Consider the following 24,523-nt stretch of genomic DNA (forward strand, 5'->3'; position numbering starts at 1 on the left):
TGAACATAATGCTTGATGGGAGAAAAGTGATCTTTAATCAGAGGAACAAATCATAACCCTGACAGGATAAAAGTGAAACAGAATGCAACAGCGTATCTTTAATGCAATACATCAGAATCACTTATACCATTATGCTATAGGTATTTATCATGTTCTTCAATCTGTCCTGTAATTCAGGAAGTACACAACTGTGATGACAGTTCAGTTGAATGCATAATCCATGTATCAACAGAGAAAGTGTTATGAATTGATCAGCTTGGATATACATTAATAGAATACTAGTTAATAAAAATATTCATATTTTTCATACCAATGCAGGCTACTGGTATGCCTATATTCCTTGTATCCTCTACTTTAGCCATCTTAAAGCTTCTTGATCCACTCATGCAAGAAGGTATATAAAGCACATCTAAGAAATAATGTAAAATAAGCTTTCAATTTTGAAATATGGTTACTAAAAATTAAAAGAATTTAATTGCCACAGAAATATTAGATATTAAAAATCTTTCTAAATCTGTGTAATATATATTGAAAATAACAACTGCAGCACTTAGGGAATATACTCTACTTTCTTTTCTTTCCAAAATCAGTTTGGTATATTATGCTAGTCTTTAAATGAGTTTTATAAAACAGCTATCCTTTCAAAACCTGAGTTACCATAAAAAAAAACAGCCAATGCTTCTATATTCAAATTACTCTCACTGGAATAACAAATACTGATGTAACATATATCTTTGATGCCTGATACTCATGAGGAAGATAAATGAGGATCTATAGTTTACCCCAATTCTAGCACTCCCTCCTGCTTCCAGGATTCTCTGGAACAGCAATTAGCTAATCTTTTGTTTCACTGCCAATACCCTAAAGCCATCTAAAGTCAGGTCTCTTAATTTTCCTCAACTCTAAAATGACCTTAGCTAATGCCTTTCTTTCCTCCCTCCTTCTCTTCACTATCCCCCTTTCCTCTTCAAAAGTAATTTCTAGATCTGTGGTCTTAATTCTTCTCCTATTTCCATTCTTTTGTGAATTATTCCCACCACTTCTTCTTTCCTATTTAGCAGTGGTATCTTACGTCTATAATTTCTACTTCTTCATCTCTTTGCTTCCCTTTGGCTATAGACATGCTCAGAAATAAACACAAAATAATGGTTTCATTAATCCTTTCATGTTTTAAACTACCTATCCAAAGGCTCTTCTTCCAAATTTCTCTGAAGAGAAGTCTCATGCCTTCGACTCGGACACACATGGTCTGAGGACCAGCCACACTGGCATCACCTGAGAGCTTTGAGAAACACAGAATAGCAAGCCTGCTGCCATCATTTCTTCAAAATTGAAACTGCACTCGAAGTCATAAACTTTCTACTGGACTTTTTATCAGGCTATAGCTTCCTTGATCTCCCCCCATAGCTGACCCTGCTCTCTCCTTCTTTCCAATGCTCTTATTTTGTACTACATAGCACTAACCTATAAAGTAGCAAAATTTTATGACTTCAAAAGTATAGGCATTTATAGCTGGCCATAGATGCTTATGCTCATCCATGGTAGATAAAATACAGCTTTACAATTCAGGGGTCCTCAAACTTTTTAAACAGGGGGCCAGTTCACTGTCCCTCAGCAGGGGGCCAGTTCACTGTCCCTAAGCAGGACAGGCAGCGGCACCCGGCGGGCCGGATAAATGTCCTTGGCGGGCCGCATGTGGCCCGCGGGCCGTAGTTTGAGGACCCCTGCGTGACATGATCAGATAACTCAATCCATAATGCCTTCCCAATAGTGAGGAGAAGAGTAAGAGTGGGAAAATCTTGCTGTACTTCTCTGACAAGTTTTGGCACTGGAAGCTGTCTTTATAGTCTTCCCACATTTCAAACACTCTGCTCCTCCTTTTTAAAAAGAATTATTTTATCACCTCCCGCTATATATACCTGCTTCTTTTCCCTTCATTTACTCCTTGTCATTTCTGCCTTTCTCATTCTTCACTCCCTATTTGATTCTTCTCCTCTTCCTTATTTCCTGACTTTCCTCAGGTCTTAGAGTATCTTGAAATGGAACAAGTAAGTTAGCTCCTGCAGTGGCACTCTCAATCTAGTAAGATATACAATGTTTCGCCTTTTCATTTCTCACTTATTATGCATCTAACAGGTGATTTTCTTTGGCTATTAGAATATATAAATATTCATGTTTTAAATCAACATTCTGTCAAAAGACCTTTTATAAAATACATTCTTACCTTCTACTTGTTCATTTAGTATATATTTTCCTCTTTGATCTGCAGCTTCAGATAAGTAATCAACATACTTCTGTGGAAGACTTGCAGAGAAACTCTGTAAAAATTTATATCAATAATGAGTTACGTAAAGATTTCTGAAGCCCTTTCTAAGAAAATATCTCAATTTCTTACTTTAAAAGCAAACAGACTTAAAAATAAGAGAAGCATGTGTTGACCAAAACATTTAAATAGAAAACCTCATATATGCTCTCTGTATCAAGTTTTCATTTATCTTCATTTGGCTACTGACTGTATATTGAGCATGGAAAGCTAGAGAAAATGCTTTCGTAGACAAAATACTGATATCTATCCAGATTTCAACAAAGCTAACCTCATAACACTTAATTCTACATTGCATTCCCCACCAAAATAAGAGGACATTTTGAAAAAATACCCTTTTAAACAAATTATTTAATAAGTACACTTGCTATAAATTTAAAATGACATATTAATGACAGAATTCTTTTTAGTGTTAAAAAAAGATACTTGAGCCCGGTCAGTGTGGTTCAGTGGTTGAGCATTGACCTATGAACCAGAAAGTCATGGTTTGATTCCTGATCAGGGTACATGCCCGGGTTTCGGGCTAGATCCCTTATAGGGGGCATGTGGGAGGCAGCTGATCAATGATTCTCTCTCACCACTGATATCTCTCTCTCTCTCTCTCTCTCTCTCTCTCTCTCTCTCTCACCCATCCTTTCTGAAATTAAAAAAAAAAAAAAAGAAAGAAAAAGAAAAAAAGATACTTCACATGATAGGAAACCTTGGAGTACGTTATGTTGAATATAAACAGAACACTGTAGAACTGGCTTCATTTAGGTACACTAAGGCTTAGATAAAGCTATTATTTGATAAAATTTTTGATAGGAAAAATGGTTGAATAAAATGTAAAAGTAGTAAGGAAAACTTTTCTTTAAATTATGTTTAAATAATTGCAAAAAACTGTATATACTATTATGCAACTCTTCAAAAAATTATAGTAAACTTTATTAACAGAAGAATAAGAACATTTATTCATTAACCACCTAAAATGTGCCAGGCACTTATTATGCACATTTTGTTTCTTTTCTACGCACAATGATAATAAAAATGGTATGACAATGGCTAACCCACTTCCTGCTTCCTGATCATTCCAAGATGTTAGAGTAAAATGATAATCAGATGTGATCTATTGTTCTCTCTGTCCAGTATGTCCTTCCCTAGATCTTCACATGACTGGCTCCTTTACTTGGCAAACTTAGCCACACTTAGGAATATCTTTTCTGACCACCTAAATTCCATTCCCACTCCCATTCTAACTATAAACTCCCCCCTTATTCTCAACCTAACATTCTCCATTTTCTTTATATGAAGCACTTGTAGTGACTTATAACGAACTGTTGTTTACCTGTTTTTCTACTCTTCCCTCTCACGATAGCCTAATCCCTCAACGTATACATTCAGTGTCTAACTGCCCAGCACATAGCTGCTATTCAATAACAGAAATTTACTTAAGGTCAAAGCATGCAAGATCTCATTAAGAAGGCCTCAAGTACCAAAGCAGTACATACCTATAGGCTATCTCCATTAACAGTCTAAAAAAATTTATCCCCCAAATTAGAAATCCTCATACCCAAACTTTCCCATTTTTTTCTTCATACTACTGCCATTTCATTGCCCTTCAGGTTTATAAAAGTGTCCTTAGTATTTAGTAAGTCACTGTATACCACTGTGATCTTACATTTCCATAGCACCCTTTACAGTTTATAAAATGTTTTCATATTGTTACCACATTTGTTCATCACACATACACAAAAGGTAGATACTACAGTGGAACCTCAGTTCTCGAACCTAATTTGTTCCGGAAGGCTGTTCGAAAAGTGATTTGTTAAAAAAACGAATCATTTTTCCCCATTAGAAATAATGTAAATTGAACTAATCCATTCCAAATGATTCTCTGCTTTAACCTTTCTTATATACAGTACATGTCTAATGTACTGTTTAATCCATAAATAAACACTTCTTTTCTTAAATTTATCAAACCACCCCTTACTAGCCTTAAATAAATTTTTCATATATCACTGACTCTGAAATGCTATCACTGGCTAACTGCTTTTCAGCTAATTGCTTTTTCATTTATCCAATCAACAACAGTTTTTCTAACAATTCAATTGCCTGACATTGTTGTTTTGTGAGTACTTTCACACTGCTAGGAACATTGGCACTCTTGATGGCCTCTCTATGTTTTTAAATTGTGCTAATTCTTGATTTTGCCAGCAACAAAAGCATTCTTTCCTTTGTTTGTTGTGTGAGAGATGCTTTTTGTCATGCTAAGGTATCAGCAGGAAAGGGTTGTCAGGTCAAAAACTGAAGTTTTGGTTGACAATGGAAACATTTTTTTCTGAGACTGGTCAAGAACCAAATTGTTCCAGATGGGAGAAATTCGAGAAACGAAGTTTGACTGTAGTACCATTATTATGAATGAGGTCACCAAAATTCCAACAGGTTACTAGTAAAACAAGTTTTCCCAAGATCCCATAGCTAGTCAGAGACTATTCCATGATCTTAGTGTTTGTACTATTAGGCAACAGATGGTTGCCAAGAGATCACAGTTGTCACCTTAGATCAGCTTATCATGTTTTTATATCTATATTAGTACACTAGAGGCTCAGTGCACAAAATTCATGCACTCGGGGGGTGGGGGTCCCTCAGCCCGGCCTGCACCCTCTTGCAGTCTGGGAGCCCTCGGAGGATGTCCAACTGACAGCTTAGGCCTACTCCCTGTAAGCCAGCAGTTGGACATCCTTAGTGCTGCCACAGAGGTGGGAGAGGCTCCCGCCACGGCTGCTGTGCTTGCCACCTGTGAGCCCAGCTTCTGGCTGAGCGGTGCTCCTCCCTGTGGGAGCACACTGACCACCAGGGGGCAGCACCTGCAATGAGTGTCTGTCCCCTAGTGGTCAGTGTGCACATAGCGACCAGTCGTTCCTCCATCAGGCTGAAACTGGCTCTCCAACATCCCCTGAGGGGTCCCAGATTACGAGAAGGTGCAGGCCAGGCCAAGGAACCCCAATGGTGCATGATTGGGACCAGGGAGTGACATGGGAGGTTGGCCAGCAGGGAAGGGACCATGGGAAGGCTCCGGGGCATGTCCAGCACATCTTGCTCAGTCCTGATCGGCTGGACCCCAGCAGCAATCTAACCTATCAGTTGGAGCATCTGCCCCTGGGTGGTCAGTGCATGTTATAGCAACTGGTTGACCAGTCAACTGTCTGCCCCCTAGTAGTGAGTGCATGACATAGGAAGCAGTTGAGTGGCCTTAGCATACCATGCTTTGATTGGTTGAACAACCAACTGGATGACCGGACACTTAGCAGATTAGGGTTTTATTATATAGGATGTATGGCTGTCATAAAGGTACTCAGTGCATGCTGTCTTAACCATACAAAACAGCTGTTACTTACCAAAACACCACTAAACCAAATTGTTATTATTATAATCCTACATATATTACTATTCACTATGCTTTTCTATCTCTGGAAATGTTCCTTGCAGATAACCTTGACTGGTCAAATGGTCATTTGGTTACTTAGGCTTTTATATAGAGAGATAGTTAGAAAACATAAGAAAATAATTTTTGAGAGAATCGAAGATGGCTGCCGATGGGAAGGCAGACTGAAAGATAGTGTGTGAGTGAGAAAACAAAGGGAGAGTGTGTGGTCACATGGGGAATGTTTGTTGGTGAGTTGAGGGACAGCTATACTCCAGGAGACTGTAGGGGACTGTTGGACGGGGCTCCCTGGACCGGGTAGACCCCACAGCTGCTGGGTTCACTCCCAGAGCAACCGGCTTGGACACGGAGACCGCGCCATCTTGAAGGGGAAAGTGGATGTTATCAGAAGCCTGAAAAGCCCGGGGAATATACAACTATGGCACCCACCGAACAGCTGCAAACAGAGAATACCGGTCCCCAAGTGACGCAAGCATGCAGATTCAGAGGAGCTCTACACTCCCTCACAGAAAGGTCAGATTTTTACTGGAATAAGGAGAGAGAGAACTATATAACGAGACACACGGAGAAGAGAGATTATGGGGAGACAAAGAAACAGCCCGTATCTAAAAGAAAAGCAGGCATCACCAGAAAAGGAAGTAAACGAAATGGAGGCAAGCAACCTGTCAGAGAAAGAATTCAGAGAAATGGTCATAAGGTGGCTGAAAAGAATGGAAGACAAATTCGACAATATGTGTAAGAACCAAGAGGAAATGAAGAACCAAGAAGAAATGAAAAATGACATCGCTGCTGTAAAGAACTCAATAGAAAGCATAAAGAGTAGACTACAAGAAGCAGAGGACCGCATCAGTGAGCTAAAAGACAAGGTAGGAAAAAAATACCCAAGTAGAGCAGCATCTAGAAAAAGAAATTAAAAAGCAGGAGGAGAGCCTAAGGGAACTTTTGGACAACACGAAACAAAACAACATCCACATAACAGGTGTACCAAAAGGAGAGGAAACTGAGCAAGGAAAAGAAAACCTGTTTGAAGAAATAATGACAGGAAACTTCCCTGACATAGAGAAGAAAAAACCTACACAAATCCAAGAAGCTCACAGAGTCCCAAGCAAAATGAACCCCAAAAGACTGTTGCCAAGGAACATTATAATGAAATTGGCAAACACTAATGACAAAGTAAGAATCTTAAAAGCAGCCAGAGAGAGACAGAAAGATACCTAAAAAGCATCCCAAATCAGACTAGCGACTGATTTCTCAACAGAAACATATCAGGCCGGAAGGGAATAAAATGAAATATACAAAGTCATGCAAAGGAATGGTCTGAATCCAAGAATACTATACCCAGCAAGGCTACCAATCAAAATTGAAGGTGAAATCCAGAGCTTCACAGACAAAAAAGGACTAAGAAAGTTTATTACCACCAAACCAGCAATGCAAGAAATGCTAAAGGGTCTGCTGTAAAAAAAAAAAAAAAAAAAAAAAAGAAAAGAAAAGAAAGAGGAAGCAAAGAAGGAACACAGGGGTAAAGAATAAAAATGGCGACAAACAAGTACCTATCAATAATAACTAAATATAAATGGATTAAATGCCCCAATCAAAAGACATAGGGTAACTGAGTGGATAAGAAAACGTGACCCATATATCTGCTGTCTACAAGAACCTCACCTCAGAAAAAAAGACGCACACAGACTGAGGGTGAAGAGATGGAAAAAGGTTTTCAGGCGAATGGAAATGAAAAAAAAGCTGGGGTAGAAATACTTATATCTCACAAATTAGATCTCAAAGTGAAGGACATAAAAAGAGATAAGGAAGGCCACTTCCTAATACTAAAGGGAGCAATCCAACAAGAAGAAATAACTCTGGTAAACATATACACACCCAATACAGGAGCACCCAAATACATAAAAAAACTCCTGGAGGATATCAAGGGAGAGATTGACAGCAATACAATCATAGTAGGAGACTTTAAAACCCCACTATCACCATCGGAAAAATCTTCTAAACAAAAAATCAGCAAAGAAACATCAATCCTAAATGACTCACTAGACCAGATGGAATTAATTGACATCTTCAGAACATTCCACCCCAAAGCCACAGAATATACATTCTTCTCAAGTGCACATGGGTCATTTTCAAAGATAGACCATATATTGGGTCACAGGCAAAGTCTCTTCAAATTCAAGAAGATAGAAATCATATCAAGCATCTTCTCAGATCACAGTGGCATAAAACTAGAAATCAACTACAATAAAAACAACCCAAAGAAATCAAACACATGGAGACTAAACAGCATGCTATTAAACAATGACTGGGTTACCAGAGAGATCAAAGAAGAAATAAAAAACATCATGGCAACAAACGACAATAAAAACACAACAATCCAAAATCTATGAGACACAGCGAAAGCAGTCTTAAGAGGGAAGTTCATAGCTCTACAAGCCTACTGCAAAAAAAACAAGAAACAATGGTAATAAATTACCTAACCCTACAACTCAAAGAGTTAGAAAGAGAGCGACAAGAAAAGCCCAGTGTAAGGAGAAGGAAGGAAATAATAAATATCAGAGCAGAGATAAACGACATAGAGACCAAAGAAACAATACAAAAGATCAACAAAACCAAGAGCTGGTTCTTTGAAAGGATAAACAAGATTGATGAACCTCTAGCCAGGCTCACCAAGAAGCAAAGAGAGGACCCAAATAAACAAAATCAGAAATGAAAGAAGTGAAAAAACAACAGACCCCACAGAAGATACTATGAACAACTCTACTGTTAAAAGATTCTATGAACAACTCTATTCCAACAAACTGGACAACCTGGAGGAAATGGACACATTCATAGAAAAATACAACCTTCCAAAACTCAAACAGGAAGAATCTACACATCTCAATAGGCCAATAACTATGGAAGAAATTGAAGCAGTCATCAAAATGCTTCCAGCAAACAAAAGCCTGGGGCCAAATGGCTTCACAGGGGAGTTTTATCAAACATTCAAGGAAGAACTAAAACCTATCCTCCTCAGACTATTCCAAAAAATTCAAGAGGAAGGAACACTTCCAAGCTTCTTCTATGAAGCCAGCATCACTCTAATACCAAATCGAGATAAAGACAACACAATGAAAGAGAATTACAGGCCAATAACCCTCATGAACATAGATTCCAAAATCCTCAACAAAATTCTAGCAAATTGGATCCAGCAGTATGTCAGAAAGATCATACACCATGACCAAGCAGGATTTATCCCAGGGATGCAAGGATGGCACAATATCTGCAGATCAATAAACGTGATACATCACATAAACAAATTGAGAGATAAAAATCACATAGACATATCAATTGATGCAGAAAAAGCATTTGACAAAATCCAACACCCTTTCTTGATAAAAACTCTCAACAAGGTCGGAATAGAAGGATCATACCTCAACATAATAAAATCCATAAATGATAAACCCACAGCCAACATCATACTCAATGGGCAAAAACTAAAACCATTTCCCCTAAGAACAGGAACAAGACAGGGATGCCCACTCTCACCACTCCTGTTAGACATAGTACTGGAAGTACTAGCCATTGCAATCAGACAAGAAGAAGAAATAAAAGGCATCCAAATTGGAAAAGAAGAAGTAAAGCTGTCCTTATTTGCAGATGACATGATATTGTACATAAAAAACCCAAAAGACTCCATCAGAAAACTATTAGACTTGATAAATGAATTCGGCAATGTAGCAGGATACAAAATTAATGCCAAGGAATCTATGGCATTTCTATACACCAATAATGAACTTACAGAAAGAGAGACTAAAAAAGCAATCCCATTTGCCATCGCACCAAAATAATTAAGATACCTAGGAATAAACTTAACTAAGGAGGTAAAAGACCTATACGTGGAAAACTACAGGACACTGAAAAAAGAGATAGAGGAAGACGTAAACAGATGGAAGAACATACCGTGTTCATGGATTGGGAGAATCAACATCATTAAAATGTCCATACTACCCAAAGCAATCTATACATTCAATGCACTCCCCATTAAAATACCAATGGCATGCTTCAAAGACCTAGAAAGAACTCTCCAAAAATTCATCTGGAATGAAAAAAGACCCCAAATAGCTGCAGCAATCCTGAGAAAGAAGAACAAAGTAGGTGGGATCTCAATACCAGATATCAAGCCGAATTACAAAGCCACTGTTCTCAAAACAGCCTTGTACTGGCACAAGAACAGGCATATAGACCAATGGAATAGAATAGAGAACCCAGAAATCGACCTAAACCACTATGCTCAATTAGTATTTGACAAAGGAGGCATAAACATACAATGGAATCAAGACAGTTTCTTCAATAAATGGTGTTGGGAAAATTGGACAGATACATGCAAAAAAAATGAAACTAGACCACCAACTTACGCCATATACAAAAATAAACTCAAAATGGATAAAGGATTTAAACGTAAGACGGGAAACCATAAAAATACTAGAGGAATCCACAGGCAGAGAAATCTCAGACATGCCGAAGCAATTTCTTCACTGATACCACTCCTAGGGCAATGGAAACTACAGAGAAAATAAACAAATGGGACTACATCAAAATAAAAAGCTTTTGCACAGCAAAAGAAACCATCAACAAAACAACAAGAAAGCCCATTTATGGGAGAACATATTTGCAAATGTTAACACTGATAAAGGTTTAATCTCCAACATCTACAGGGAACTTATACAACTTAATAAAAGGAAGAGAAATGATCCAATAAAAAAATGGGCAACGGACCTAAATAGAATCTTTTCGAAAGAAGACAGAAGGAAGGCCAAGAGACACATGAAAACATGCTCACAGTCACTAATTATCTGAGAGATGCAAATCAAAATGACAATGCAGTACCATCTCACACCTGTCAGAATGGCAATCATCAACAAATCAACAAACCACAAGTGCTGGCGAGGATGCGGAGAAAAAGGAACCCTTGTGCACTGCTGGTGGGAATGCAGACTGGTACAGCCACTATGGAGAACAGTATGGAGTTTCCTCAAGAAACTAAAAATGGAACTCCCATTTGACCCAGTAATCCCACTTCTAGGAATATATCTAAAGAAACTAGAAACACCAATCAGAAAGGATATCTGCACCCCTATGTTCATAGCAGCACAATTCACCATAGCTAAGATTTGGAAACAGCCTAAGTGCCCATCAGCAGATGAGTGGATTAGAAAACTGTGGTACATGTACACAATGGAATAATACGCTGCTATAAAAAAGAAGGAATTCTTACCATTTGCAGCAGCATGGATGGACCTTGAGAGCATTATGTTAAGTGAAATAAGCCAGGCAATGAATGAAAAATACCACATGATCTCACTCATTTATGGATAATAAAGAACATTATAACCTGATGAACAAAAAGATAGATACTGAGGCAGTAAAGCATCTAATTGACTGCCAAATCACAGCAGGAAGGCTGGGGAGTGTTGGGGAGGTGGGGAAAGAGATCAACCAAAGGACTTATATGCATGCATATAAGCACAACCAATGGACACAAGACACTGGGGAGGAGGGATGAGTGCATGCGACAGGGGGTAGGGAAGGCTGGGGGAAGGTCAATGGGTTGTGGGGGGAAAGAGATATATGTACCACTGTATGTAATACTTTAAACAATAAAAAAAAGCAAGCTACAGATTTTTTAAAAAAAGAAAATTTTTATGGGCAAATGTAGAGGTGAGAAGTAAAGTTAAAGCATCCCTTTTATGTTTTAATATCATCAATGCTGATATTTAAAATAGTAAGAAGAATAATGATAGACAGTACCTCAGAATCCCAAGGTGATTCTGTATCTTCGTCTTCTCCTAATCCTAATGCTGACATTTTATCTATAAAATGTAGTCACAGATACATTAATGTTAACATTTTTACTATGAATTTTAAGTATATACACACACACATATATATATATAAGTCTATCTCCATTTATGAATATTTCAATAAAATAAAAATAATAGCAGAAAAGACTTTCAGAGGGACGAAGCATTTGCAGGAAGAAAAATATGATAGCAGTTGGGATACTTTTGAATAAAGATAGCAAAAAAATTCTTTTAAAAATGAATAACATTTGGATCTGTTCAAATTAGATTCGTTTATATCAACATTTAAGAGTAGTAAAAAATTCATAGTCACTAACTTACCACTACTACTATTTTTGTGTTCTCCATCGACATAGGTCAAATTGTCATTATTTGTTTGGCTCTTTGGAGCACTCTCAATAATATCAATACCATTTTCTTTTCTTTTAATTGCTGGTTTTGTTGCATCTTCCTATAAAAATGAAACAAAAACCCAACTTTAGAAAATGTCATATTCATTCACTTGCTCAGTCACTCAGTAAGACAACAAACATTTACTGTATGTATCAATCATAGGCACTAACCTAGAAGCTATAAATATAAATAAAATATTTTGTCCTATATTCTAGTAGGGGTAGAGATACGTGGAAACAATAAAGAGAAAAGTATCATTTCCTAGTTCTACAACTGAAGTGAATAAACTACAGTAAGGGCACAGAGGAGATAACAGTGGGTTGTACCTGGGAAGCTCAGGAAATGATAGAAATCAATCTTGAAAGATTACTAAGTGCAGTAGGAGGGCATGAAGGGCATTCTAGAAAGAGTAACACGAGCAATAGTATAAGGTCTGAGACAACACAGTAAGTGAGGGTACCAAAGTAATGTGATAAAACTGGAATGGTGAAATGGAATGGAGAGAGAAAACTGGAGAATCAGAGCCTAATCAAAAAGGGAAGTGTCATGCTTGCATATGAATTTTACCCTCAAGTAATCCCGCCTCCGCGGCAGCGCTAAGGATGTCCAACTGGTGGCTTGTCCATGAGGTGCGGGCCTAAGCTGCCAGTCAGACATCCCCCAAGGCTCCTGGACTGCGAGAGGGTGCAGGCCAGGCTGAGGGATTCCCCCCACCCCCCGAGTGTATGAATTTCGTGCACTGGGCCTCTAGTTATACCATAAGCTCTTAAGTGAAAGAATGAGTTGGGGTGATTTTGAATCTTACTTAGAGCTCTTCCATATGACCACTGGGAAAGTGTTCTCTGCTCAGAAGAAATGGGGCAACTGCTGTTAGCAAACAGGCATAGAATTAGTAGTGAACAGCTACCTCAGAGAGACACTAAATAAGCAGAGAAGCTACATCATCACAAATATATTTTAGACCAGTCACTCTGGCAGCAATGTAAAGATGAACATAAGGGGATCCAAACTAGAAAGAATATTTAAAAATTAAAAGTGAGAAAGTAAATTACTAATATAAAAATGGTAGCAGGTAGAAAATATTAAACTACTTGAGTGACTAGAGGTGGTGATTTCAGGGAGGATTGAAGTCCAGGATTTTTCGTGCTTCAGTGTTTTAGTGCTGCTATGTAGGAGGATGGGAAACAGATGACAGTAGATTACAGAGAGTCAGGGAAGAGGAAAGGGTCAGGGGCAATGTCTTCAGTTTGGGACATATCAAAATTGAGGCACCCAGGGGACTTAGAAGATCTAGATAAATACACTTGAAGTAAAAACACATTATCTTATTCATGAAAAGCATATGATGTTAAAAAGGTAGGTTTTGTAAAATATACTACACTGATATAATTCAATAATGCAAACCTAAACAGAACTTCTGAATTTCTGAAAATAAAAACAAGAGCAGGGGAAAAACAACAAGAAATTCAAACGTTTAATTATACATTTCAAAATTTGCTTCAACAACATAAAATATCCTTTTACAAATATATGCAAATATTTCTGGGATATTTTGGTAATAAGCATTTTAAGTTTAATGAAAATGTAATGGTAAAACACCAATTCACAATTGCAGAAGACTCCTTTTTAAAAATTAAGTTTAAAAGGCAAGTTTTAAATTGTAGAAGAGAAATGCTTATGTGACTACAGAATTATGAGGCATTTTTAAGTATCATTATGATGTATGAAAGAAAACCCCATTTTAAAATTCACATGACTTTCTTAATGGCTCTAACTGCCTATCTACTCCATATAGAATGTAAATTAAAGATGTATAAAATATCTAGTATAAAAACTAATAAAACTATGATTATCCAAGTTAAAGATTGAAGTCTTCAGATACATCTATGATTAGCAAGGAGGAGTGAATGAAAACGGGACGAAAAAATCAAGTCACTAGGATATCTGAGATTTAGATATAAAAGAATTTTTATTTTAGGTTTAACTATGAATACCAAAGTTAATAAAGTTTCTTAAGAATAATAAGAAATGCACCCATTGCTGGAGATATTTGAAAAAGTAAAAATTATCTTTCCTTATCTATACTAATAAAAGGGTAATATGCAAATTGGTCATGACGCCCTCACAGTAACAACCGAACAGCAGGCTGCGTGGGGTGACAAGGCTGGCAGGGGGGTTAGCGAGGGACGACCAAACGACTGACCAGCAGGCTGCATTGGGTGGGGGCAGTGAGGGGCAACCAGGCCGGCAGGGGGGTAGTTGGGGTGACCAAGCCAGCAGGGGGAACAGTTGGGGGTGACCAGGCTGGCAGGAGGAGCAATGAGGGGCGACCAGGCTGGCGGAGGGGGACAGTTGGGGGCAACCAGGCCAGCAGGGGGGCACTAAGGGGTGACCAGGCTGGCAGGAGGGGCAGTGAGGGGCAACCAGGCTGGCAGAGGGGGGCAGTTGGGGGTGACCAGGCCAGCAGGGGGGGGGCAGTTAGGGGTGATCAGGCTGGCAGGCAGAGGTGGTTAGGGGCAATCAGGCAGGCAGGCAAGTGAGCAGTTAGGAACCAGCAGTCCCAGATTATAAGAGGGATGTCCAGATTGGAGAGGGTGCAGGCTGGGCTGAGGGGACCCCCTCCCCCCGTGCACGAATTTTGTGCACCCGGTCTCTAGTTATTTTATAACAGCAAGCATTTTATATCAAGAAAATAATAAATTTTTATTTCATTTATTTTATGTGTGCATATGTGTCCATTAATTGAAGATATTATCAGGAAAAGAAAAATCAGAATCTTTAGCTCCAAAAGGTTAGGTGAGCTGCCCACAGTCTTGCAGTATAGGAGATGGGACAGAGTGGGCTCAAGCCCAGGCTGCCTGTTTCCCAAAGGACCACATTCTGCTCTACCATTTCTCTCCCTCCCTGCTCTGATTTCACACCTACCTCTGGTTTAGTTCTTCTTTTTGTGCCCATTCCGGAACAAACCCAGGGTGAAGCACTGTTTTAGGCACTCAGAAAACAGAGAGAGGGAACGTGTTGTAGTATGTGTGCCCTCCCAGCCCTGCTCAGTCTGATCCTGTCCTAGAGGAGGCCGCAGAGAAGAGCTTGGAGATGTTCTATGTATCACTGTTTATAATGGGACAACAACGAGCGATCCATCCATAGGGGACTGAATAAATAACATGTGACTTCTGCACAATATAAATCTCTGCAGCCACTGCAACAAACCAAGTAGCTGCATGGTACTGACATAAAAACAGAGACCAAGGAAACAGAATAGAATGCCCCCAAAATAAAGCCATGCTTCTGTAGTTAATCAACATATGAAAAGAAAGCAATAGTATACAATGAAGGGAAGACAATCTCTTCAATAAATGGTGATGGAAAAATTGAACAGATAAGTTTTTTAAAAATCTAAAACCCTACACCACCCTCTTATACCATATATAAGAATAAACTCAAAATGGATTAAAATAATTAAATATAAAACCTGAAACTACAAAACTTCAGAGAAAAACAATAAATTATGACATCACACTTAGTAAAATTTTTTTCTGATATGTCTCCTTGGGCAAGGGAAACAAAAGAAAAACAAACAAATGAAACTACTAAATTAAAGTGTTTTGTATGGTAAAGAAAACCATAAACAAAACAAAAAGAATGGGAGAACAATTAACCAATAATACATCTCCTAAGTTGTTATCCAAAATTTATAAATTACTTATACAACTCAACATCACCACCACCACAAATAATCTAATTAAAAATGGGCAGAAAACCTGAATAGACTTTCTCCAAAGAGGACATACAGATGGCAAACAGACATATAAAAAGATGCTCAATGTCACTAATCATCAGAGAAATGCAAATTAAGACCACAGTGAGAAATTACCTCATACCTGTCAGAATGGCTATCATTAATTAATCAACAAACAATAACTGTTGATAAGGATGTGAAGAAAGGGAACCCTCATGCCCTGTTGAGATTGCAAATTGGTACAACCCATATGGAAAGCAGTGTGGAGTTCCCTCAAAAAAAAATTAAAAATAGAACTACTATATGACTTAGCAATTTCACTACTAGGAATATATTTGAGAAATCCAAAACACTTATTTGAAAAGATATATGCATTGCACCCCTCTGTTCACTGCAGTGTTTTCTACAATAGCCAAGATATGAAAGCAACCCAAGTACCCATCAACAGACTATTGGATAAAGAAGATTTAGTAAATATTTACAATGGAATATTACTCTGCCATAAAAAGAATAAAACCTTACCATCTGTGAAATGGATAAATCTATAGGGATTATGCTAAATGAAATAAGTCAGACAAAGACAAATACCATACGATTTCATTAATATGTGGGATTTAAAAATAAAATATAGAAACAAAAAAAAGAAACCCATACATGGTGAACAAACACTAAAGGGTTGCCAAATGGGAATGGAGTGGAGGGGAAAAGTGAAAGAGGTGAAGGGAACAGAAATTTACAAAAAATAGTTAAGGGGATGTAAAGTACAGCATAGGTACTAGTATTACCAGCGGGATAACTTTATAAATTATATAACTGTCAAACCACTATGCTATTCATTTTGCTGTTGTTGTTAATCCTCACCTCAGGACATTTTTTTCCATTGCTTTTCAGAGAGAGTGGAAGGTAGGGAGAGAGAGAGAGGCAGAGAGAAACACTGATGTGAAAGAAATACATCAACTGATTGCCTCCCACACATGTCCCAAGTGGGGACAGGGAGCAAACCCAAAAACCCAGGTACCTGCCCTTGACTGGGAATTGAACTTGCAACAGTTGGGTCCAAGGGCCAACGCTCTAACCACTTAGTCACACTGGCCAGGGATATGCTGTACATTTGAAACAATTATTAAATAACACGAATTGCCAACTGTATTGTTAAAATTATAAATAAAGTGTAACATGATCTTAATTTAATCGATTAGTTATTGTTATGACAGTATTTTTTATTTAGTAAGGTAAAGTTCATAAAACATAAAATTAACCTTTATCAAGTGAAAAATTCAGTAGTATTTGGTACATTAACAATATTGTGCAATCATCACCTCTAGTTCTAAAACATCTTCAATCACCCCAAAAGGAAATCCCATTCCCATTAAAAAGACACTCCCAATTCCTCCCACCCCTAACCCCTGGCAAGCACTAACCTGCTTTCTATCTCTATAGATTAACTTATTCTGGGTATTTTATATAAAAGGAATCATACAATTAAAAATAATTTTTAAAATGAATCTTTACAGAAAAAGGTAATTATTATTATTTCTTTTTATTTAGGAGAATTTCAGTTTAAAATTTATTTGTCATTTAATGAACAGAGATTAAGAACCTCATTTATGCCTGGCTGGTGTGGCTCAGTGCTTGAGTGTCAACCTATGTACCAGGAAGTCATGGTTTGATTTCAGGTCAGGGCAAATGCCCAGGTTGCAGCCTCAATCTGTGGTAGGGGACATGCAGGAAGCAGCCGATCATGATTCTCTCTCATCATTGATGTTTCTATCTCTCCCTCTCTCTCTTCTTCTCTGAAATCAATTTAAAAAATATAAAAAAAAGAACCCCATTTACATAATCATAATTTTTATTATAATTAATGAAAAAACTAAATAAAATGCTTATTTATTTTCTCTTTTTACTGACAAAAAAATCTAAAACACCTATCCAGATTATACCAAACAGTAAGATAAGTTAATTTAGAATGTTAAGTATATACAAACAGTGAGATGTTAGAAACAGCAAGAAAAAGAAGGGCCAAAAATTCATAATTCTTATATATCTTGTAAGACCTAAAACAGATTTCAAATTGCATTATTTAGGAATATAGGTTTTGCTAGGTAAAATATAAGATGTCAACTTATTAAACTTCAATGTGAGGATTTAAAAAAACATACTTCAAATTAAAATTTTAATAGCCCTGACTGGTGTGTTCAATTGGTTGGAGCATAGTTCCTTGTACCTAAAAGGGGAACCTTTTTTCTGCCAAGGGCCATTTGGATATTTATAACATCATTCGCAGGCCATACAAAATTATCAACTTAAAATTAACCTACTATATTTGGTCAAACATTTAATTAACTCACACCTACTGCCCTAGCAGGGCACGACCAAATGACTTCTTGGGCCTTATAGGGCCCACAGGCTGGACGTTCCCTACCCCTGAGCTAAGGTTGCCGGTTCAATTCCTGGTCAGGGCAAAATACCTAGGTTGCAGGTTCAATCCCTGATGGGAGCACATACGGGAGGCAACCAATTGATTTTCTCTCATACATCAATGTGTCTATCAAATCAGTAAAACATGTCCTCGGGCAAGGATTAATTTCAAAAATAAAAATACGTTACTAACCAAACAAAAGTGAGAATTAAATTTCCTTCAGTTCTTCATAAAAATAAGCTACAAGTAATTCAGAAGAGTCTGAGAACTTTTTTTTTTTATTACCTGGCTTTCTTTTCTTAATTTGCATTTAAAATTATTTCTGTCATATTTCATAATATAGTGACCTCCTACCATCACTTAAGTCCCTATTTCTGAGGTGTCTTTATAATAATCCCCTTATCTTCACTTTCTTATTAAATCTTTTTTTTTTATCTTGCTCTTCCTAAATGAATTTTTCCCCTTCACCATCTTCACATTCATTCACTGGTTCTTTCTAGTTGCTTTCTAATTTTTTCCTTCCATTATGGTATATGTAAGAACTGTTTATTCCCACTAACCTGTATAAATCCCAATCCTGTGCACTTATTGCTCTACTTATTATACTTGTTTTCTATTAACATCTTGAGGACTTCTATTTTTTTCTGGGATCCTTTTCATTACTATAAGGACTAGGGAGATGATATGTGAAAAATCATTTTACATGCAAATTAAGAAAAGAAAGCCAGGTAATGAAAATAAAAGTGCTCAGACTCTTCTGAATTACTTACTTATAGCTGATATTTATAAAGGAAAAAACTTTATAAAACAACTTACCTTTGTAAGACCAATGACTGCTGAAGACATAGGAGAAGCTTTTAGAAGAGGTTCAAGTGATGAAAAGGCAGGTTGAGAAAAGCCCTGGATTTTTTCTGATGTGTTGGGAAAGGTTTCAACCACATCTTCATTCTCACTATGAAAATTATTGTCCTCATATGAGGTTCTATTTTCTGATCTCACAGTGGCATATTTTGCTTCTACTACAGTAAAACAAAGTAAAGAATACATAAAAAATATCTGTAACTTCAAATCAGTGAATAACACAAGAACAGACAGTCTTCAAATAGCTTACTGTTTTTCTGGGATTGTTGAATAGCAGTCTTTAGCTTTGCTAAGCTTGGCTTCATGAAATTCTAGAAAAAAAATCATATCTTTAAGTATCAAATTTGATAACAATGATGATAATATTCACATTACTATGTGATCTCACACAAATATGGAATCATTTAGATGTAGAGTTGTATTCCAGTTCTGCCATTTACTAACCTACATCTTCTCATGGGGTTAGGATTATGAGATGACATAGTAAGCCCCAAAATGTTACCATATTTACCTGTAAATAAATATTATTCAAATACTCTGATATCAATTAGATTATAAAATTTAACCCTAGGTAGTTTACAGGACTGTTGCAAAAAACTAGTATTAAGAAATGTAAATTATTTGTTGTATTTTGTAATGTATTTGCATGATTTATATTGCTGTGAATTATCTCTTGTGGGGGAAAGTATGAGAGTTTAGTTTTTACTAATATCATGTTTAAATAGGTTGGAATTGCAAACAGTATAAAGTTGTTTCTTCTATTCTGTTTATTAAAAAGCTAAGAAGAAATAATTGTTTAAATTCAATGCCCCCCCCACCCCAAGGAAGAGAATAGAAAAGACTAAATCTGTGGGGCAGTGACTCATGACTGAGAATAGTAAAAAGAAAGCCATGACCAAATATGTTGACAAGGAGACAGAGATGGACTGAAAACACAGACACTGAAGAAATGTTTTCAACATTTTTTTCCTTGTGGCTGGTGGTAAATCAGAAGGAAAAAGGTGGAGGGAGAGAAAGAAAGGAAAAAAAGAGATATAACCAGTTAATCAAGTAGTAGAAGCTTAAGAAAAGAAAAAAAAAAGGGAAGCATAAATACAATATAATATGCAGAGAAAAATATATAGAATTTCAGTACATATGAATATCTTTATAATCTGAGTAACACATTAATTAGTGTTATTAGGAAATACATTAATTAGTGTTATTAGGAATATACTATGAACAAAAGCCTGTTTTATATTTCATTATTAGAGGCCCAGTGCATGAAATTTGTGCATGGGGGGCGGGGTGTGTCCCTCAAGCCAGCCTGTACCCTCTCCAATCTGGGACCCCTTGAGGGATGTTCGACTGCCCTCTCACAATCCAGGACTGCTGGCTCCCAACTGCTCGCCTGCCTGCCAGCCTGATCACCCCCTAACCACTCCCCTGCCAGCCTGATCGACTCCTAACTGCTCCCTTGCCGGCCTGATTGTCCCTAACTGTCCTCCCCTGCAGGCCTGGTCACCCTCAAGTGCCCTCCCCTGCTGGCCCAGTCACCCCTAACTGCCCTACCTTGCCAGCCTGGTTGCCCCCAACTGCCCACCCCTGCAGGCCTGGTCGCCCCTAACTGCCCTCCCCTGCCGGCCTGATTGCCCCTAACTGCCCTCCCCTGCCAGCCTGGTCACCCCTAACTGCCCTCCCCTGCCGGCCTGGTCGCCCCTAACTGCCCTCCCCTGCCGGCCTGGTCGCCCCAACTGCCCTGCCCTGCCAGCTTGTTCCCCCCCAACTGCCTTCCCCTGCCAGCCTGGTCCCCCCAACTACCCTCCCCTAGAGGCCTCGTCACCTCCAACTGCCCTCCCCTGCAGGCCTGGTCTCCCCCAAATGCCCTGCCCTGCTAGCCTGGGTCCCCCTCAACTGCCCTCCCCTGCAGGTCTGGGTCCCCCCCCAACTGTCCTCCCCTGCAGGCCTGATCACCCCCAACTGCCCTCCCCTGCAGGCCTGATCACCCCTAACTGCCCTCCCCTGCAGGCCTGATCACCCCTAACTGCCCTCGCTTGCAGGTCTGGTCCCTCCCAACTGCCCTCCCCTGCTGGCCTGATCACCCACAACTGCCCTCCCCTGCCGGCCTGATCACCCACAACTGCCCTCCCCTGCCGGCCATTTATGGCGGCCATCTTGTGTCCACATGGGGGCAGCCATCTTTGACCATGTGGGGGCGGCCATCTTGTGTGTTGGAGTGACAGTCAATTTGCATATTACTCTTTTATTAGATAGGATATTAAAGTACACAAAATTTTATAAAATAATATAAATATATTGTATATAAAATATTACATAAAGTATATAAAATTTTATAAAATAAATATATTACATAGTACATATAAAATGTATAAATATATAAAAACACATAAAATAGAGGTTTTTGTTCATAGTATAACCCTAATAAACTGATTTAAAGGAGAAATGTATGGCTTGAAAACACATATTTAATGGAAGATGAAATAGGGCTAAGAAAAGGTTAAAACATTTTAGTCTAAAATCATAAATTGAAGGATACAAAAAAAAATACTGTAACCCAGTATCTACATATCACAAAGTTCTCATGTCCTTCTTATTTATAATATATTTCCTCAACATACTCAATAGAACTTATACATCCTAAACATTAAAAAGGACTATAATGGTTAAGCCATATTTCTAGAAATTCAATTAATTTAATTAGGATTTTTAAAATATATTTTATTAATTTTTTACAGAGAGGAAGGGAGAGAGATAGTCAGAAACATTGATGAGAGAGAAACATCGATCAGCCACCTTCTGCACACCTCCCACTGGGGATGTGCCTGCAACCAAGGTACATGCTCCTGACCAGAATCGAACATGGGACCTTTTAGTCCGCAGGCCAATGCTCTATCCACTGAGCCAAACTGGCTAGGGCTAATTAGGATTTTTGATGTCTAATATATTACTTGCAACATTTCATTACACATATCTCCATTTGTTCATATATATATACAATTAAAAATATACAAAATGCCTCTTAAATAAAGATCTTATAGGTGCTCCAGAATATGCACAATTTTATTTCCTAACCTCTAGTAGCTTACAGTGATGCAGGGAATTTAAAATGAATATTTAAATAACTATAATAATAAAAATCTGAAACTTGAACTTTTAAAAGATGATATAGGACTTTCAGTAACTTTTTTTTTTTTAATATAATACAAAACTTTATATTCTTGGCTCCTGGTCAAGATGGCGGAGTAGGTAAATGCTGTGCTCAACTGCTCCACAACCACATCAAAATAACCATTAAATTGTAGAACCACCACCCTTGAGATCCACCTGAAGACTAGCTGAGCAGAATTCTTATAACTAAGAATATCAAGAAGAAGCCAAGTTAAGACTGGTAGGAGTGGCAAGATGTAAAATGGACTGGTCCTACACCCATGTTTGCCAGTTAAGAATTGGGAGGGATATCTCAGCTTCACTGGTCTCTCAGTGATTGAGCCCAGAGCAGCAGTGTTGGGAAAAGGAGTCTCCACAGCATCTGACTTTGAATATCAATGAGAATTCCATCCTGTGGGACAGAGGGCTGGTAAGAGGAGCTAGAGTCCCTGGCGTTTCTCTTAGGGTTCACACACAAACTCACTTACTCACTCACTGACACACTCACTTTGAGCTCTAGAGCTGGACAGCAGCTTGAGAAGCATCAAAGGAGTAGGAACTAAATGGTCTGATTTCAGCGCAAGGGTGGAGAAGAAGCTCTCTCCACCATTTTGTTCTTTTATTTAGATCTCCCCACACAAAACTGGCTGGTGTAGGTGAACTCCCAATCTGAGTCTCCATCAAATTCCCCACACCCTGCTGATTTCCTGAGAATCCACCATAGCCAATTCATGCACAGACCAGAACTTCTCTCTGTGGCTCTTATTCACAAGCTGCTGGCCTCGGCCCATGCTGTGGATTTCCCTAAAATCTGACAAAGGTCCAGGCCATGGCATGCCCTGTAACTCTTGCTAAGCAGCCCTTAGTCCCAACAGTGGCAGCCAGATTTGGATCACAATATAGCTTCTCCCAGGAGCCTCCAAGCCAAGCACAGGCACCTACCAACCACAGATCACTTTGAAGCTCCTACCAAGTGTCCCCAGGCAAGCGATAAACAGGAACTGACAAGGTACTGCACTGGAACCCTTCCCAAAAGGCCCCAGAACTGATACATACAGTGACAAGCTTCAGACCACACTGGAGCAGCACCCAATCAGCTCCACAAACCCAAAGGATAGACTCAGAAGGCACCAGAGCCTGCAACAGTAAATTTCACTCCATGAGGTTGATCCCCCAACACAACAGCTCATCCACTATAGTCAGGACCAGTCATCACAGAAGGTCACCCTGCGGCCCAATTTCAGCCACTGATGTGGCAACAGCAAACAAGGCTCAAGTACAACATGAAGACATATACAACCCACATAAGGGACACCTCTAAAGCACCCACCTCAGGTGATCAGGGAGACTATGCTGTACCACTGGGCCCCACAGAACACCAACTACATAAGGTCACCCTGTCAAGACTGGGAGACTTAGAAACTCTACCTAATACATAGGAAAAACAACAACACACAGGCAGACAAAATAAGGAGAGAAAGAAACATCCTAAATGAAAGAACAGGAAAAACATTTCAGAAAAAGAAATAAACAAAATGGAGGCAAACAATCTACCAAATAGAGAGTTCAAAACACTGGTTATAAAGATGCTCAATTGATTTAAAAGAATAGATGAACCTAGTGAGAACTTCAACAAAGATACAATACAATAATTGCAATGAAGAATACATTAGATAAAATCAACAGCTGATTAAATGATGCAGAGAATCAATTCAGTTTTTGAAAGACAAGGTAGCAGAAAATACCCAAGCAAAAGAGAAAAAAGAAAATCCAATAAAAATGAGGATAGTTTAAGGCAGCGGTTGCCAGCCTTTCAGACCTCGCAGACCACCAGTTGGCAACCGGTACTCCAAAGGTTTCCTTAAACCAGCGGTCGCCAACCTTTCGGACCTCACAAATGGTCCACGGACCACTGGCTGGCGACCGCTGGTTTAAGGGACCTCTGGGATGACATCAAGCATAAGAACAATAGCATCATATGGGTACAAGAAGGATGAGAGAGCAAAGAATTAAAAACCTATTTGAGGAAATAGTAACTAAAACTTCTCTTTCCTGGCAAAGCAAATAAGAACACAAGTCTAAGAAGTATGGAGAGCCCAAAAAAAGATGAACCCAAAGAGACCCACATCTTAAAAGCAGCATAAAAAAATCAGTTAGTTGTATATAAGGGAGCTCCCATGAGAGACTGTAAGTTGATCTCTCAACAGAAACTTAGCAAGCCAGAGGGATTGGTACTGAACATTCAAAGTAATGAAAAGCAAGGACCTACAACCAAGATTACTATCCTCATCAAGGATATAATTTAGAATCAAAGGAGAGATAAAGACAAGAAAAAAATGAAGAGTTCATCATCACCAAACCAGTATTACAGTAA

The 24,523-nt window shown here is 38.5% G+C and overlaps 1 protein-coding gene across 9 annotated transcripts in view; it reads right to left on the bottom strand.

Moving 5' to 3' along the window:
- LOC308252626 (ankyrin repeat domain-containing protein 26-like) overlaps positions 1 to 24,523 on the bottom strand; it is a 141,693-nt gene that overhangs the window by 89,654 nt on the left and 27,516 nt on the right. For 6 of the 9 annotated variants that reach the window (XM_080677398.1, XM_080677399.1, XM_080677403.1 and 3 more), the window contains exons 8-13: positions 19,253 to 19,313; positions 18,958 to 19,160; positions 11,912 to 12,041; positions 11,538 to 11,599; positions 2,225 to 2,318; positions 311 to 409 (exon numbers count right to left, since the gene is read on the bottom strand). In XM_080677398.1, the coding sequence (XP_080533524.1) occupies positions 311 to 409; positions 2,225 to 2,318; positions 11,538 to 11,599; positions 11,912 to 12,041; positions 18,958 to 19,160; positions 19,253 to 19,313 (649 nt within the window). The remainder of the gene's footprint in view (positions 1 to 310; positions 410 to 2,224; positions 2,319 to 11,537; positions 11,600 to 11,911; positions 12,042 to 18,957; positions 19,161 to 19,252; positions 19,314 to 24,523) is intronic. The other 3 variants (XM_080677401.1, XM_080677400.1, XM_080677405.1) reach the window with 1 other exon arrangement.

The sequence above is a fragment of the Plecotus auritus genome (assembly GCF_963455305.1).
Source record: "Plecotus auritus genome assembly, chromosome: 1".
NCBI lineage: Eukaryota > Metazoa > Chordata > Mammalia > Chiroptera > Vespertilionidae > Plecotus > Plecotus auritus.